Source organism: Equus caballus, chromosome 28, assembly GCF_041296265.1.
Source record: "Equus caballus isolate H_3958 breed thoroughbred chromosome 28, TB-T2T, whole genome shotgun sequence".
Lineage (NCBI taxonomy): Eukaryota > Metazoa > Chordata > Mammalia > Perissodactyla > Equidae > Equus > Equus caballus.
Window position 1 is genome coordinate 41129391 of NC_091711.1, and position 16844 is coordinate 41146234.

The 16844-nt window shown below is 47.2% G+C and overlaps 2 protein-coding genes across 3 annotated transcripts; both read left to right on the forward strand.

Moving 5' to 3' along the window:
• The first annotated feature begins 140 nt into the window (after positions 1 to 140).
• CBY1 (chibby 1, beta catenin antagonist) lies at positions 141 to 10060 on the forward strand. 2 transcript variants are annotated; one of them, XM_001501599.6, is made up of 6 exons: positions 141 to 284; positions 3288 to 3402; positions 5810 to 5925; positions 6817 to 6922; positions 7006 to 7124; positions 9329 to 10060. In XM_001501599.6, the coding sequence occupies exons 2-6, from the start codon at positions 3324 to 3326 to the stop codon at positions 9407 to 9409; spliced, it is 501 nt and encodes a 166-aa protein (XP_001501649.3). In that variant the 5' UTR covers positions 141 to 284; positions 3288 to 3323; the 3' UTR covers positions 9410 to 10060. The 2 variants fall into 2 exon arrangements, with proteins under 2 accessions (XP_001501649.3, XP_005606696.1); XM_005606639.4 differs by lacking the exon at positions 3288 to 3402.
• Positions 10061 to 10694: 634 nt separating this feature from the next.
• Positions 10695 to 16202, forward strand: TOMM22 (translocase of outer mitochondrial membrane 22). The gene is made up of 5 exons (XM_001501614.7): positions 10695 to 10821; positions 10928 to 14309; positions 14585 to 14703; positions 15139 to 15256; positions 15478 to 16202. Exons 2-5 carry the CDS (start codon positions 14193 to 14195, stop codon positions 15550 to 15552), a joined length of 429 nt encoding a protein of 142 aa, XP_001501664.1. The 5' UTR covers positions 10695 to 10821; positions 10928 to 14192; the 3' UTR covers positions 15553 to 16202.
• Positions 16203 to 16844: the final 642 nt, after the last annotated feature.

The window sequence follows — 16844 nt, forward strand, 5'->3', positions numbered from 1 at the left end:
AAGTGGCCCCATCAGACATTCCTTTTGTAGAATCTACCTAAGACATCGAGGACAGTCCTCAAGCCTGTCTGCTGCTTCGCGTGGGCTCGCGTTGGGGACCCCGCCGCGCCGGCCACCCCCCCGCCTCGGTGGTAGAGCCCGGGGCGGGGCTGCGCGTGCGCGCGGCGGGCTGGCGGGGGGCAGAGGGGCCTGTGAGCCGCGGTCGCTGTGGGTGACGGGCCAGGGCGGGCGGCACCCGGGAGGTGTCCGGGTGCGTTTGGACCCCGGCTTCGGGGACGCGTCAGGTACGTCTCCGAGCTTGGCGTCCCCCCAGGGCCCATGGACGGGTGGGACGCTCGGGCGTCACCCAGGGGACCCAGGGCCTCCCCGTGGCCGGAGCGGCCGGAGGGCGCGGGTCAGGGGCCAGAGGCCGGGTTCACCCCGGGCCCGTCGCCGCCCTTCTCCAAGCGCATGTCATCAGTTGTAAATCGGGGTAGTAGTTCCTCCCCGTGAGTCGGCTTGAGGGTGATTAAATGACGGCGTGCGAGTGGACGTTTGTCACCACCGTTCGTTGAGTCCGGCAGCCCCGGGTGGCCGGGTCCCTGCGCGCCGTGTGCGTGGCCGGCTCTGAACTCTGCGGGACGTGAGTCCCTTTGAGAATCCGCTGAAAGCCGAAGACCGCCCGCTCAGCTTCTTGTTAGATTAAGATCAGAGAGCGTATTTTACGGCCCACTGCAAACTGTGAAGCGTTGCACAGCGATGAAGTGATTATTGCCACCAGCGCGGAGCAGACCTTATTTGAAGCCCAGTTCCACCACCTTCCTACGCTGTGACTGGGGGCAAGTTACTTAACTTCTCTGAGCCTCAGTTTTGTGATCTGTAGATGGGGACATACTTACTTGATCTACTTCCAGCGGTGGTTGTGAGCATTAAATGCCACAGGTTTAAATTTTGTTTTTTTTAATTTTATTGGCTTATAACATTGTGTAAATTTCAGGTGTACGTTGTTATGTTGCAGTTTCCGTATAGACTGCATCGTGTTCACCACCAATGGTCGTTTTTTATAAACACTAAAGCACTATGAGTGGGGTACTATTGTTGTGTCTGATTACAAATGAGGAAGCCTGAGGCCCAGCAGAAGTAAGTGCTGGGGTGCCACTGCGCGTGAGGAGCAGAGCATGGTCGGAACCCGCCCGCTCTCCCTTCACTTCCTTTGTGCTGAGCCATCTCTGCCCAGGGAGTTTCACTAGAAAGAAGACTGCCTGGGGCCAAGGGGGTAGTTGGGACCTCCCTGTCCACACTAATGTCCCAGAACCCCAGGGTCTCAGCCAGAGTGGTCTGTGGATTATTGGATCCGACTTAACATCAGCTAATCCAGACTATTCCTTTTTCTCATCTGTAATATATTGATGACAGTTCTCAAGGGTTATGAGCATTAGTGAGGTCAGGAGTGAAGTGCCCCAGTTAAAACCCTGAGAAATCAAGTAACTTGGCCAACGTTTAGCAGGCAACTAAGGGGCAGAGCCAGGCCTAGAAGTGGGTTTGTTGTGTCCAGGCGATGTGCTCAGGCACAGCGCTCTTAGCACAACTGGGGGCTTCGCAGGAACAACTTGGTTTATTTTCCCTCCAAATGTCTCCAGATGCTTGGAGAGGCAGAGGATGCTTTTTATTGTTTGGGGTTTTTTTTGGTTCATGTGTTTGTTTTGTTTTTTCATGAGTAACACATGAATATATTATAATTGTAATAATTCGTTAAATCCAGAAGTATGTTTCTTTAATATAATTTTGTATTGTAACATACGAAATTGCCACCATCTGACCATTTTTTACCAACAAAATGGCAGTTTCATTTGAGTCAGCCATCCTACTCCTCTTCCCAGATTTAACCACTGTGAGCAGTTTGGTGTGTCGTTTACAGATCTTTTTCTGTTTGTTAAATACACATATATATTCTTGATTTTTTTTTTCTTTTTGTCTCCTCACATGGGATTGTAGCACACATTGTTGTGCAGCTTGCTTTCTGAATGTTAGCGTGTGTGGGGGTTCCTTCAGGTCACTCTATATACAGCTGTCTCGTTGTCTTTCTGGCTGTGTAGTATTCTGTTATAAGAAGGTGCCACAATATATTTGGCTACACCAACCACTGGTAGACAATTTAGATTGTTTCATATTTTTCACTCTTAGCAACAATAGAGAACATTTGTGTGACCATGTCCAGTTCTTTCTGGAGGATAAATTTTTAGAGATTTTATTTTTCCTTTTTCTCCCCAAAGCGCCCCCCGGTACATAGTTGTATCTTAGTTGTGGGTCCTTCTAGTTGTGGCATGTGGGACGCTGCCTCAGCATGGCTTGATGAGCGGTGCCATGTCCGCGCCCAGGATTCGAACCGGCAAAACCCTGGGCCGCCGAAGTGGAGCGAGCGAACTTAACCACTTGGCCACGGGGCCAGCCCCTGGAGGATAAATTTTTAGAAGTAGATTTGCTGGCCAAAAAAGTATGCACATTTATAATTTTGTTAGATTTTGCCTAATTGCACTTGAAAGAATTATAGCATCTTATGTTTCCACTAAGAGTAAATGAAAGTGTCTTTTTCTCCACACTCTCACCACCATTGGGTATTACTCATTTTTTGGCGGGGCTGGGGAGTGAGGAAGATTGGCCCTGAGCTAACATCTGTTATCAATCTTCCTCTGTTGGCTTGAGGAAGACTGTGGCTGAGCTAACATTGTGCCAGTTGTCCTCTATTTTGCATGTGGGATGCTGTCTCAGCATGGCTTGATGAGCAGTGCATAGGTCCACACCCAGGATCCAAAAATGGGAATCCTGGGCTACTGAAGTGGAGCACGCAAACCCAACCACTATGCCACCGGGTCAGCCCCTATTCATCTTTTAAATTTTGCCAATATGATGGATGAAAGTGCTTCTTTTTATGATGTACCCCACAAGTTATTAATACAAGGATAATTAGATATAAACCTTTAGTCAACTGACCATGGCTGTGGACCTGGGAAAACTGCTTAACTTCTCTGAGCCCTAGTTTTCTCATCTCTGATATGAATGGGACAATCCCTACCTTGTGGGGTTGCTGCAAGGAATAAAAGAAATATATGTAGTGTGCCCAGCGTTGGGCCCAACCCATAGTGGAAACACAGGAAGTGATGTTAGTTAGTCTTTGTTGCTGTGCCTTTTTTTTTTTTTTTTGAGTTAAATCTTTCTTCCTGGATATTCCCATTTCATTCTTGTTCTGCCCTCTATAGATATAAGATTAATTGTTGTCCCTCTTCCACCCTTTTTCTTTTCTCCGGCAGAAACAATGCCAGGGCCTTCCACCGTTTTTGGATGACATGGTAGCACAGCCTCAGATTCCCTCAGCATCTTGGTCCCCACTGCTGTCCTGTCCACCACCAAGCTGGAAGCATTCTGGTTTGTCCAAGTCCTAACGTGTTGTGCCCAGGCCCAAATGCCATCCCCTAGGATGTCGGTCTGCTGCTGTTTTTAATTACAAACACATCCCACCTGTAAAACTTTCATGAGCACACCTCTAATTATGTTCATTTTTATTAATTTATTTATAAATCATATATACATATACATCTGTATTATATATTGTAAAGTCTCCAAGGAAGCTTCTAAACTTTTATCATTAATTTTGGTGATATTAATTTCTCCATCACTGAAGACAACAGTTTTCCTTCATGTTCTCATTGAATTACGTGTCTTGCTAACTGTGATGGATTCATACTATGAGTTATCTTTTAATGATAGTTGATATAAAGCCTTGTTTCAAATAGTCTTGAGAAGTTCCCTCTTTTTTGGGCCACCTTGTTGTCAGATATGATGAACTCCTTGCTGTTTTTATCTCCTGATGCGGTGAAGGGAGATTTGATACCCAGGAGCAGGAAAAGTGAGAGCTCTGCTCCTGCCTTTTTGCTCACTTGTGCTTTCATTGTTACCTTCAGTCTACAGTTTCTTAGAAAGAATCTTTTTAAGCTGCTTGTATGATATAATTAAAATTAAGTAATATATGGGAAGAAATGAACCTTGACCCTTGTCTCACAGCATATGCAAAATTAATTCCAGATGAATCATAGTCCTAAATGTGAAAGCTAAAACAATAAAATTTCCAGAGTTAATATAGGAAAATATCATGACCTTGGAGGAGGTAAAAATTTTTTAAATAGGACACAAAAACACTAATCATTAAAAAAATTGATGTCACATTCCATTAAAATTAAGAACTTCTTTAATCAAAAAGAAATCAATAAGAAAGCAAAAAGGCAAGTCCGAGATTGAGAGAAGAGATTTTCAGTATTCTCTATATATACAACAAAGGACTGGTATTCAGCATATATAAAGAACCCCTACAAATCAATTAAAAAATGATGGACAACTTAGTAGAAAAATGGCAAAAGACTTGAACAAGCATGTCACAAAAGAGGGTATCCAGATGTCCAATGAGTATATGAAAAGGTGCTCAGTTTAATTAATTATTGGGGAAAAGCAAATTAAACACACAATGCTATACCACTACGTACCTACCAGAACAGATAAAATGAAAAAGATAGGAAATGCCAAATGTTCACAAAGATCTCTCATACACTGTTGGTAGGAGTGTAGATTGGTGCAAACACTTTGGAAGACCACTGGCAGTGGTTACTAAAGCTGAGTATGTGAATGCTCTGTGACGCAACAGTTCCACCCCTGGGTGTAGAAGCAAAGAAGTATGCTTATGTATACAGAAATACACGTCCAAGCATGTCTCAGCAGCACTATTTTTAATAGACAAAAACTGGAAACAGTCCAAATGTCCACTTCATGCAGTAGAATATTTTACTGCAGTGTGAACAAATTACAACTACATACAGCAACAGATAAATTTCACATACATGATATTGAGTGAAAAAACAGACACAAAAGAGGATATACTGTAGAAGTCCGTGGATGTAAAGCTGTTGGGCGAGGCTTGTGGGGTGATGAAATGTTCCGTATCCTGATCTGGAGGGTGGCTGCACACGTGTGTATGCATAGTAAAAACTCATGAAGCCATACACTTATGATTTGTATACTTTTCTATATTATGTTATACATAAATATACAAAAAAGTTTACTTCTCCCTCCCTCCCTCTCCCAAAAAAATGGGCAGTGGCAGTAAATCTGCTTAACTGTGTGAATTGCAATAGGTTGCAATATGCCGAAAGCAGAGTATGGCTGCCATTGTCAGCTCGGCCGTGCTGTGGGCCTCCTTTCTCCTGATACCTCACCTGCCAAACAGGACAGGTGACCTTCTGACACGTGGGCTGAGTGAGGGGCACTATTATCAATCCAAAAGTGTAGTGTAAATACAGCTTCATTTCTTTAAGATGGAGAATATGCAGAGGCTCTTGCCCCAGGTCGATTCTTACCAGTGTACAGGAGTAAGTCAGGATTGTATTCCGTCTCTAGACTAAATCAGTGATGCCAGCTTGTGACAAAACTTAAGACAGGCAAGTTAGGCACTTGCCTGTGGTTAACATAAAGTGTAGAGCCACACAGACCTGCATTCACATACTAGCTCCCACTTAAAACCTTAGTCTTTCTATACCTCATCTGTCAAATGGGGATAATAAAAGGAGCTAGTCAAAGGGTGGTTGTGAGTTATGAGATGTTGCATGCAAAGGTTTTAGCACACTGCCTGGCACATAGTGACCATTACTAATTATATTAATAGTGAGCATGGGAGATATTACCAGGACTGTCAATAGCCATAGCAAAAGATGTGTGTTTTCATGATTGGAGGACAGTGGCATAAAGTGACCCAAATGTTTTCACCCTTGGCTTTTTCTGACGCTAGGAGGAGGGAGCACTGATCTTTCCTTCCTCTGGCCGAAGATGCCTCTCTTTGGAAATACATTCAGTCCAAAGAAGACGCCCCCTCGGAAGTCTGCTTCTCTCTCCAACCTACACAATGTGAGTGTCGGCCCTGGGCTCAGCCCGGCCTGCAGGGTGACTGCAGTGTCGAGCCGGGTCTTTTATGGAAAGTGTGGTCCTCCAGAGGCATCCTCATAGGAGGGTATCCTTTCATTCGTATTATTGCTATTGCTAAAGACATTTTTTAACTCCTATTTGGGCATTTTTGTTAGAGCCAATTCAAGAACCTAATAAGACAGTTAATCTCATTATGGTTTTTGGCTCCAAATATTATTATCCAATTTGACTTCACTTTATTCCCAAGACTTGGCCAGGAATCGATTTTAGTCATGTCTAAGAATGAAATTCATTGTCAAAGGATGATGTTTTGCCACCATTAATGGCATTCAGAAGGGTATGCCGCGGCTCTCAAGGCAGTTTCCAAGCTCCTCGGGGGCAGAGCCAGCCGCATTCCTCTCTGAATGCCCAGTCCTGATGTGGGGTGGGTGCTGAGCGAGCTGTAGAAACATTGCAAACACATTAAAGAACAGCTGCCACTACTAATTGGGCATTAGCATTTTATTCCTTTTCCTTGGCATATAGCTCCATAGTAAGCAAATGACAATTTAGGGGCTCATTACATTTAAAAAGGATTTTTCACTTTATTAAAAATTTACAGTAAGATTTTTAACTGTTAAATGCCTAGTAGCTGTAAAATAATTCAGTTTACAAATTTCAGCATATATAGCTTTTTTGGAAAACATCTGTTATGTAAGTGATACATTTCTTCTCTCTTATAGTTTAAGAGTTTTTGTTGTATCTTATTTGATTTTCTGATTTTTAAAAAAAGTATTAAGTCTGCTGGGTAATTATTAGAGAAAAGGAACGAGTTGCTGGGGTTGTATAGTTAATGGAAGGGGCACTGGGCCTCATGCAGTGTCTCGCCCACAGCTGGATCGGTCAACCCGGGAGGTGGAGCTGGGCCTTGACTATGGAACTCCCACTATGAACCTGGCGGGGCAAAGCCTGAAGTTTGAAAATGGCCAGTGGATAGCAGGTGGGCTAATTTCCTGCCATTTTGTCCAACGAGCCTGTGGAAAGAAACCCCCCTCGTAACTGCTGGCTCTGCCCTTCCCCCAGAGACAGGGATTAGTGGAGGTGTGGACCGGAGGGAGGCTCAGCGCCTCCGGAGGCGGAACCAGCAGTTGGAGGAAGAGAACAATCTCTTGCGGCTGAAAGTGGACATCCTGCTGGACATGGTGAGCGAGGCAATGGGAAGGGATGCCTGGGCTTGCCTTCTGAGGGGGCGCCCCCTCAAGTCATTGCAGCCAGCTGATGCCAGTTTGCCCACGTAAGTTGCTTTGAATCCAGAGATACAAAGCAGACCCAGTCCCTACCCTCAGGGCTCCCCATCTAGTGGGGAGATGGACAGTAAACATAATGACAGTGCCTCGTGTACGGCAACAGTCAGTCTGTGCCTGACATCTGCACTTGAGAGGGAGACAGTGATTCTGTTGAGTCAGGAGGGCATCACAGAGGAAGGGATGTTTGAGCTGAATGTGGAAGGATAAAGGGAGGAATGGGGGTTGGGATGAAGGCATTCCAGGAAGGACAGTCTCCTCGTGGCTTGGAGTTGTCCCGTACCAAGTGGGCATTAGTCATTGCCCAAACCTGCCAAGGGGCACACTGCGTTCGTGTCGGTTTCTTGTGGCTGTTAAAAACCCATCGGGGGCCTGCCCCGGGCCGAGTGGTTAAGTTCGCGCGCTCCACTGCAGGCGGCTCAGTGTTTCGTTGGTTCGAATCCTGGGCGCGGACATGGCACTGCTCATCAAGCCACGCTGAGGCAGCATCCCACGTGCCACAACTAGAAGGACCCACAACGAAGAATATACAACTATGTACTGGGGGGCTTTGGGGAGAAAAAGGGAAAAAAATAAAATCTTTAAAAAAAAAAAAAAACCATCAGGGCCAGCCTGGTGGCGCAGCGGTTGGGTGCACACGTTCTGCTTTGGCAGCCTGGGATTCACCGGTTCAGATCCCAGATGCGGACGTGGCACCACCTGGCAAGCCATGCTGTGGCAGGCGTCCCACATATAAAGTAGAGGAAGATGGGCATGGATGTGAGCTCAGGGCCAGTCTTCCTCAGCAAAAAGCGGAGGATTGGCAGCAGATATTAGCTTGGGGCTAATCTTCCTGAAAAAAAAAAAAACCCATCAGGGGCCAACCCCATGGCCAAGTGGTTAAGTTTGTGTGCTCTGCTTTGGTGCCTTGGGTTTGCCAGTTCGGTTCCTGGGTGTGGACCTAGCACTGCTCATCAAGCCATGCTGAGGCAGCATCCCACCAGTAGAAGTGGAATGACCTACAACTAGAATATACAGCCATGTACTGGGGGGGTTTGGGGAGAAGAAGGAAAAAAAAAGATTTGCAACCAATGTTAGCTCAGGGCCAATCTTGAAAAAAAAAACCAAAACAACCCATCAGCCTGTTGGGCTCAGTGGTGCAGGTGAAAGTTGATTGAGAGACAGGAGCGCATACACAGCAGTGGTTAAGAGCATGCATTCTGGGGGGCGGCCCCATGGCTTAGTGGTTAAGTTCTCATGCTCTGCTTTGGTGGCCCAGGTTCACGGGTTCAGATTCCAGGTGTGGACCTGTACCACTTGTCAGCCAAGCTGTGGTGGCGACCCACATACAAAATAGAGGAAGATTGGCACCGATGTTAGCTCAGGATGAATCTTCCTCAGGACAAAAAAAAAAAAGCATGCATTCTGGAACTAAACTGCCTGGTTCCTTACCCAGCTCCACCACTGGCTGTGTGACTTAAGGCAAGTTATGTAACTGCTCTGCGTGAAGAAACTTAGTTTCTTCAGCAATAAAATGGGCATGATAGTAGGCTCTACCTCGTAGTGAGTTGACAGTACACACAGAGTGCCTGGCATAGGGTGTTGCTCAGGAGCTGTACCTCCTATTTCACAGTGAGCTCACCTCAGCTCCAGAGAGTTTCTCTCTGTCCCTGTCTTGAGTGTCTTCCACCTTCTACTCCAAAGGCCACTAGAAGAGCCTGATGGGGAAAGCGGCATTCTTTTTCAAGCAGTTTTTTCCCTAATCACCATTATGTGAGCTACAGTTCAGAAGCAACTCAGACTCAAGTCCTTTAGCCTTAGAATCACCAAGATTTGCTTTTTTCATCCGCTAAGGCCCACTGTCCTCACGTAGTGAGTGCCATGCAATCCTAGGTGATCAAAAATGTTGATAGAGTGGATTGTGAATGTTCTTCACGTACTTGAGGCCCTGGGCCCTCAGCTGGTTACATTCTGCCCAGTTACGAAGGGGTTCCCATTGTGGAGGCTGGCAGTGTTAGAGAAATGCCAGGAGGCCTTTCCCCAGCACGCGGGGCTGGCCTCGCAAACTTGAAACATAGCCCACAGATCTCCTTCTTTATAACGCTCTGCTGCTTTCCTTTCAGCTCTCTGAGACCACTGCCGAATCCCACTTAATGGAGAAGGAGCTGGATGAGCTGAAGAGTGTCAGCCGGAGGAGAAAATGATGACCCCAGACACATTCGTTAGGAGAATAGGGAGAAACCCATTGATCAGAGGAGTAAGATGTGGCTGAGGGTTTTTTTTAGCCAAACTAGTAGATTAGGTCCTAGGAGAGAGTATCATTCAATGGGGCCAAAAGGCACTGGTACCCTTGGGTTGGCAATAGAAAGGTGACAACAAAACGGAGGAAACCAGGATGCCAGGCCAGGGCAGGAAGTAGGAATGTACTCTGGCAGCGCGGCACAGGGAGGCCAGTCTGTAAACAAGGCCTCAGGGAGGTGTGGGTGATGCTAAGACTTTGGGTGCTCTCCAGTCACTCAGCACACACATACACGTGTCCCACGTTCACCTTCAGGGGACAGACACTGTTGGGAGAAGCAGCTGGAGTTCATCACCTCATCCCCTCCTGCTGGGGTTGGGGGTGTGGCACCAGTTCTAAAGAGCCCTGCGTGAGGGGTCTCAGACGAGCAGCTCTCCTGGTTCTCTGCCCCTCAGGCCACTCTCTCTGCCCTTTAAAGCATACTCGTTCCCCAAACCACAACCTCGTCAGGCTTCAGCTTCTCAGCAGCAAGAACCAGCCTTCCACAGCAACACTATATTTTTGTGCTACTTTCCTGTTTACACTACTTTTAAAAATTAAATGTTGTTCTGTCATCTCTCTGTGACCAAAGTGACTGAGAAAAGAAGCATCAGCTGTTGGAGAAGTAAATGGAGCTGGAGTCTAAGCTTCTGCTGCTCCGTCCAAAGGCAGAGTTTTTAGGTTGTCGGGAAATGTCGCTATTGCAGGAAAAACATTGCAGCTTCCTGGGCTTGGCAGAGGCTGACCTGGAACAGAAATAGTCTCTCTGCCCAAATTCTCCTGCCCTCCTCCTTCAGGGAGTTGGGACCAGCCCAACCTCACAGGGGCCGAGTGGCTGGGTGGGGAGCTGGACTCCCAGAGTGGGAATCTGTGCCTGAGTCAGTGTGAGCCGAACTTCTCTGGCTGGAGGAGGAATCCAGCTCCCAAAGTCAAGGCGGGAGGGCTTGACTTCTGAGGGTGGGGACATGGAGCCCAGGGCTTTAGACCGGGGATGGCTGCTGAGTCATTTCCTCCTGAGCCCAGCGCTGTGAAGCAGGGACTATCAGCATGTCTGTCTGCACATAAGGAACCAAACTCCAGGAGGTTCAGAAACTGGTCTAGGGTCATACAGTGGAAGTGTGGGAACCTGCTGATTCGCAGCCCAGGTGTAGGAGAGGAGCTGGGTGGGGGACCGCCTCAAATGGAGGCTGCTGCCTGTACTCCATCCTTAGGACCAGCTCTATGGGGGAGAGATAAAGAAGCTCCAGCCCCTGACCTTTCTGATATAGGAGAGAATAATTCAGAAGGAATTGGAGAAGGATACAAATATATGCAGGCTGTAAATCTTCAGATCTTCAGGTACAGATAATAGGAGAAACTCAGAGTTGGCTTATTCCTAGCCCAGCATCATTAGCAACCATTTACAGAGCACCCTTGATGCCAAGTGCCTATTTCTAATTCTCAGGAGAATTCTTCAAGTTTGTTATCATCATCCCCTGCTTTTGGATGAAGAAACGAGCTTAGCAAACTGACACAGCTGGAAAGGATGGAGCCGAGACTGAAATCTTGGGAATCCTGAGGGGCAGGTTTGGTTGTCACAATGATGTGTGTACCCCTCTGCTCCATCACTGGCACTTGAGAGTGCTGGAGCCAGTATGTGGGACAGTACTGCCGTGAAGAAGGACTTTTATCTTGAATGATAAGAGAATCAAGCCATTGGCGAGTTTAAGCAGAGGAATGCTAGGATGGACTTGTTTTTAAAAGGATCCCACTGGCTTCTATGTGGTGAAAAGACTGTAGGGGGCAAAGCTGGGACCAGGGAGGTGGCATAGAGGAGATGAAGTGGTCAGATTCTAGACATGAATTGACGGTGGAGCCCACCAGTGTTTGCTGATGGATGTGGGGTGGGAGCCGAGTCAAGGATAATCCTATTAATGAAAGTCTAAGAGAAAAGGGGAAAGATCACCATGTCTCACGACCCTGACCCTCATTTTTACCCATTGAGATTCTATATGCTTTCAAGACCTTATCTTTTAATCAGATACATCCTTCAGGTTCTGGCTAAAATTCTTCCTCAAAGCCTTTATTAACCGAATCGACTACTTATGTGGCACCCAAGTAAATAGTGCTATCTACTTGACAGTTAGTGTCCCTTGTAATCACTGCAACAATTTTGTGAATGTGCAGAGTGTCAGATTAGGGAAGAACTGTTGCTGAAGAGCAGAGATAGAAATTAGAGGATTAGAGGCAATAATCAGAGGAAATTTTAGTTTTGGCCAACAAGGGGAGCCATAGGCACAATTGTACAGATATGGGCTAATGTGCACAGTATGTTGGGTGGGGCCTTAGAGCTTTTTTAAGATTCTCAAAGAGATCTATGTCCTCCACTGACCCAAATAAGAATTATTATACTACCAGTGTCAAATTCTGACAGCTCAGAAACAGGAAAGGTGGAAAGCATGGATTTGAGGGATGGGGAATGAGAGGAGCTCAGGGGCCGGGATCTAGAAGACCCCATCTCCATCCAAATGGTAGAGTCACCTTTGTGCCTAGCATGGGGCATCATCACTCACTTGGTGGCATCCTTGTCCCCTTGTCCTTCAACTGTGATCCCTGGCCTGGTATCAGTCTTACCATATGTCTTCTTTGTTGCCACTGGGCATTTCTCCTTGAAAGCTTGAGTGAAGCCACGCTCGTCCAGTTTTCCTCCTCCTCTGGCAGCTCCTCCCTGAACCTCTCAGGATGGGAGAAGGCTCCCCTTCCCCCTTGACCTCTTTTTTTGATAGTTCTGATTTATGTTTTTAATTTAAAACATTTTTTGTTGTGGCAAAATACACAACATAAAATTTACCATCTTAACCATTTTTAAGCATACAGGTCAGTGGTATTAAATACATTCATAATGTACAAACCATCACCACCATCCATCTCCATCACTCTTCGTCCTGTAAAACTGAAACTCTGTACCCCCTAAGTCCCCATTTCCCCCTCTCCCCAGCCCCTGGCCACCACCATTGTACTTTCTGTCTGCAATTTTGACTAGGTACCCCCTGACCTTTTAAATGTCTGATTCCACAGGCTCTGTCCTTCTTACTCAGCCGTTTCTAGATCACCTCATCTACTCGTAAGACTTTGAATACTTGGCACTGCATGACTCCCAACATTTTTTCTTATCCCTTGACAATTTTATAATTATTGAAAGAGCTCTTTTAGCCTTAAACATAGGTTTTTAAAAAATCATGTATTGCTCTTGTGAATATACACAAAATTAACTGGTTAATGTTTTCCCCAAACTTCTTCACATTAGCATTGTGACTTTCCACTTGGAGTCATTGATGTCTGCTCTTTCCGCCTAAGATTGCCTTCTCTACCTTCAAGGGCGTTGCTCTTCCAGCATTTCTTCAAAGAGCCCATAAAAGAATTAAAAGCCATCAGCACTGGGCTCTTAAGCTGCCCATGCATTTATGTAGAGCTAGCCTGCTTTAAAAAAATACTTTTAACACATGCAAAAAGTATAATTCGTAAGTGTACAGCCTGATGAATTGTCCAAAATGAACATAGCCATGTAAACACTACCCAGCTCGAGAAATAGAACTTGATCAGCATCCCGGAAGCCACTCTCCTGCTCCTTCCTGAGTCTTACCCACCCCGTGAGGGAACTCTATCCTTCTGTGCATAGATTAGTTTTGCATTTTTTGAACTTTGTATAATAGAGTCATATACTAAGCATTCGTGACACGAAAACTTTGTGTAGTCAGAGCTGCCCTGTGCAAAGATGAAGAGGACTGAGCACCGTATCAGGGAAAGTGCAAACGCCTTGCCCCCTAATACATAAGCACAGGCTAGTCTCATTGCTGCGTCATAATGCATCAGATGAGGATCGGGACTGCCCAGTCCAGGGAGCCTCCGTGTCTGTGGTCAGCTGGCTAAAGCCTCATATCAGATTACCCTTGTGTTAATAACTTGTGGGGCACAGAAAAAGAAGCATTTTCACCTATCATATAGGCAAAAAATTAAAATAGGGATCATACCTAATGCTGGGGAGGGTGTGAGGAAAAGGACACTTCCATTTACTATTGTGAAAGTATGTGATATAATTTCGAGGGCAATTGGCTAATACCTAGGAAACTTTTAAAAGTTCATACTTTTTGGCCAGCAAACCCACTTCTAGAAATCTGTCCTGCAGAAATGGTTGCGGCAGCCTTGTGCTGTGCCTCAATTTCCTCATTTCTAAAACGGGACGACAGTCCTACCTCAGGTTTCTGTGACACGCACGCACACAATGCCTGGTACTTAGTGTTAACCCTCGCCTTTGTTTTGGTTCATTGGGACTGTTTATTTGCCGTTTCCCCAAAAAGCCAATAAACCTCCAAATTTCTAATTTACTCCTACCAAATAACATCCTTCTCAGGGAGATGAAACGGGATTAGCGTTTGTCTAAGTGTGATCCCCAGGAGGCTTGTTAAAACGCAGGTTTCTGGGCCACCCTAAACCCACGGCACAGAATTACTGCGGAAGCAGTCCGACTCCGCACCTCAACAGTTTCCTAGGGGTTTCTCAAGTCCACTCAGTCTCGGCCCCGCCGACTTGGCTGAAGGCGGGGAGGACGGCCGGCAGAGGGCGTCGCTCTCCCCGAGCCTGCCAGCCTCAGGCTACCGGAAGGGCAGCTCTGTCCGCCGGCGGCGCTGCACTCGTCTCCTCTCTTCCGTTTCCGCTGTCCCCCTACAGTCATGGCTGCCGCCGCCGCCGCCTCCGGCCCTGGGGCGCCCCTGTCCCCGGACGAATTGCTTCCGAAAGGCGATGCCGAGAAGACTGAAGAGGAGCTGGAAGAGGAGGACGACGAAGAGGTACTGGGGCCCGGCGGGGCGGGGCGGGGCGGGGAGCGAGGGCACGGCGGGCAGCGGCCCGCCCGGGGCTGTGGGCTCCGCGTGCTGCGGGATTGGGGCGAGGGCGCGTCGCGGAGCCCGGGGAGGTCGGAGCGGAGGCGTCTTCTCCGGGAGGCGGGGCTGGGGGCTCCGCTGGGCCCGGGGCTCCCTCGTTCCAGGGGGCTCGGCGTGTCCTGGCGTCGAGGGGGGGCGGGTTGCTGCTGCTTCGGCGAAGACCCGCGTCTCGTCCACCACAGCTAGATGAGACCCTGTCGGAGAGGCTCTGGGGTCTGACGGAGATGTTCCCGGAGAGGGTCCGGTCCGCGGCTGGAGCCACTTTTGATCTCTCTCTCTTTGTGGCTCAGAAAATGTACAGGTAAGGAACGAGGGCAAAGACGTTGGGGTGTGCCTGGGGTGACTGAGGTGCCGTGAATGAACGCGGGTTCTGGAGGCGGCTGACCTGGGTTGGAGGCCAGCCTGCCACCTGGATCATTGAGTGACCTTGGACTGGTGGTACCTTAACCTTTCCTGGTCTCAATTTCCTTTTGTGTAAAGTGAGGATCATTTCAGACTGTGTGAGATAATTAACGCGTAAGGAGCTTTGTAAGAACTCGGGGGAATGTTGAAACTGCTCTCACTAGATGTACAGCCGCCAGCACTGCTCCTCCTGTTTTGGGGAGGAGTTGGTGCAAGAGTTGGGTAGAAGACACATATCAGAAACACTGAGTAAAGCGTGAGAGGTTTGGTTGCTGGTTCGTCCTCGGTGAAGCTGTTTGTGTGTTTTGCCATCATGCTCACACTCCCTCTGCAGGTTTTCCAGGGCAGCCTTGTGGATTGGGACCACCTCCTTCATGATCCTGGTTCTTCCTGTCGTCTTTGAGACTGAGAAGTTGCAAATGGAACAGCAGCAGCAACTGCAGCAACGGCAGGTGAGCCCAGACCTTGGGCTTTTTGCCAGTGGTGGAGACGCAAGTTCTTTCTTTCTCCAGCACCTGGGTGGACCAGCAGTTAGTGTGTGGGTGGCAACTGGGACCCAGCCTGTGCTCTCAGCATTGTTTTTGTAGACCTCGTCTGCATGCCCTGTTAGGTATGATGAAAATGAGATCCCTAGGCCTGCACAATGCCTTACACCTCTCCTTTTCTTTTCCAGATACTTCTAGGGCCTAACACCGGGCTGTCAGGAGGAATGCCAGGGGCTCTACCTTCACTTCCTGGAAAGCTCTAGATTGTCACTGCTATATTTGACCTGTCTTGGTGGGCGAAGTTTGAAAATTCAATAGTGTTTGAACTGCTGATTATTTGGAATTTCTTTTTAAACTTTGGCACAATGATCTATCTAAACCTGGTGGGGAGAATTCTCTCCACACTATCTGATGGAGAGAGCCCCCAACTTAGAACTGTGCCCTCCATGCTCTCCTGAATTATTCTCTTTCACTCTGATACCAGAGTGCAGCAATGCAGACAGTTACTCCAGCTCTGGGCATCCCACCCCTTCACTAAATTACTCCTGACTGCAAGATCTCCCCACTCTCCCATTGTGGGGTAGGAACTGATGCCATTGGGAAGGATGTACCCCTGACCATAGGTGACTGTTTTGTTTTGAAGAATGGAGCTGTCAGGGAGGGCCATGCACACACTATAAGATACAAACGCGTTACAGCTGTAGTGTAAAAGCAGCCACTGTGAATCTCGATGTAGGTTGGAAAGGAGGGAGGGCCGGCAGCAGCTTTGACCACAGGACGGGGACTGTGGAGGACAGAGCAGGAGCTCATTTCCTCTGCACATTTTGGCTATTAGACCTGTGTGCGAGTCTAAAAGAGAAAAAAAGGTTAGTGCTCACTTTTTGTATTTAAATATTAAAAATGATTCCACCCAGAAGTGTCATCCATGTGCTTGTGCTACACATCTCAAAATTACTTAACCGCTTTAGAAGGGCAAAGGCATGTACTGCCCCTCACATTGCCTCTAACCTAAGCCAGCACCGTCATTTAACAGTGACTGACCTCTTAGGCCCAAGTTAGTTAAATTTCCATAAGTGGAAAAAAGTTCATTTTTGGCCAAGAACCTCATAATAGTAATCTTTGCTCTGAATTCAGGCAATCACTTTTAGATCCACCAACAAAGGACTGGGTCCGTGTACTTGTGCAGTCTACAGTGACATTACAGTTATAAAGGATTTGTAGGGGAGGACATAGTACTGATTTCTAGGCTGGGGAGGGGAAGGTTGCAAATAGAACTTTTTGGTTTGTTCTCCTAAAAATAATTGCTGAGATGAGCTATTAATGGTGAGGCCAGTTGAGGTCCTGTCTTTGAACTTCACAGTTTTTCCATTTAACATAAATTTTTATTAGCATTGTGCTAGTAACAGTATAAGCCTCTTACGTGGGTTATTTATCAGAACCATACTATACCATTTAGGAGGTAGCAGTATTTCCATTTTACAGAGGAGGAAAGTCACAGAAAGGTTAAGTATTCTGTACCAGGCTGCACAGGAAATGCCAGATCTGAACTCAAATA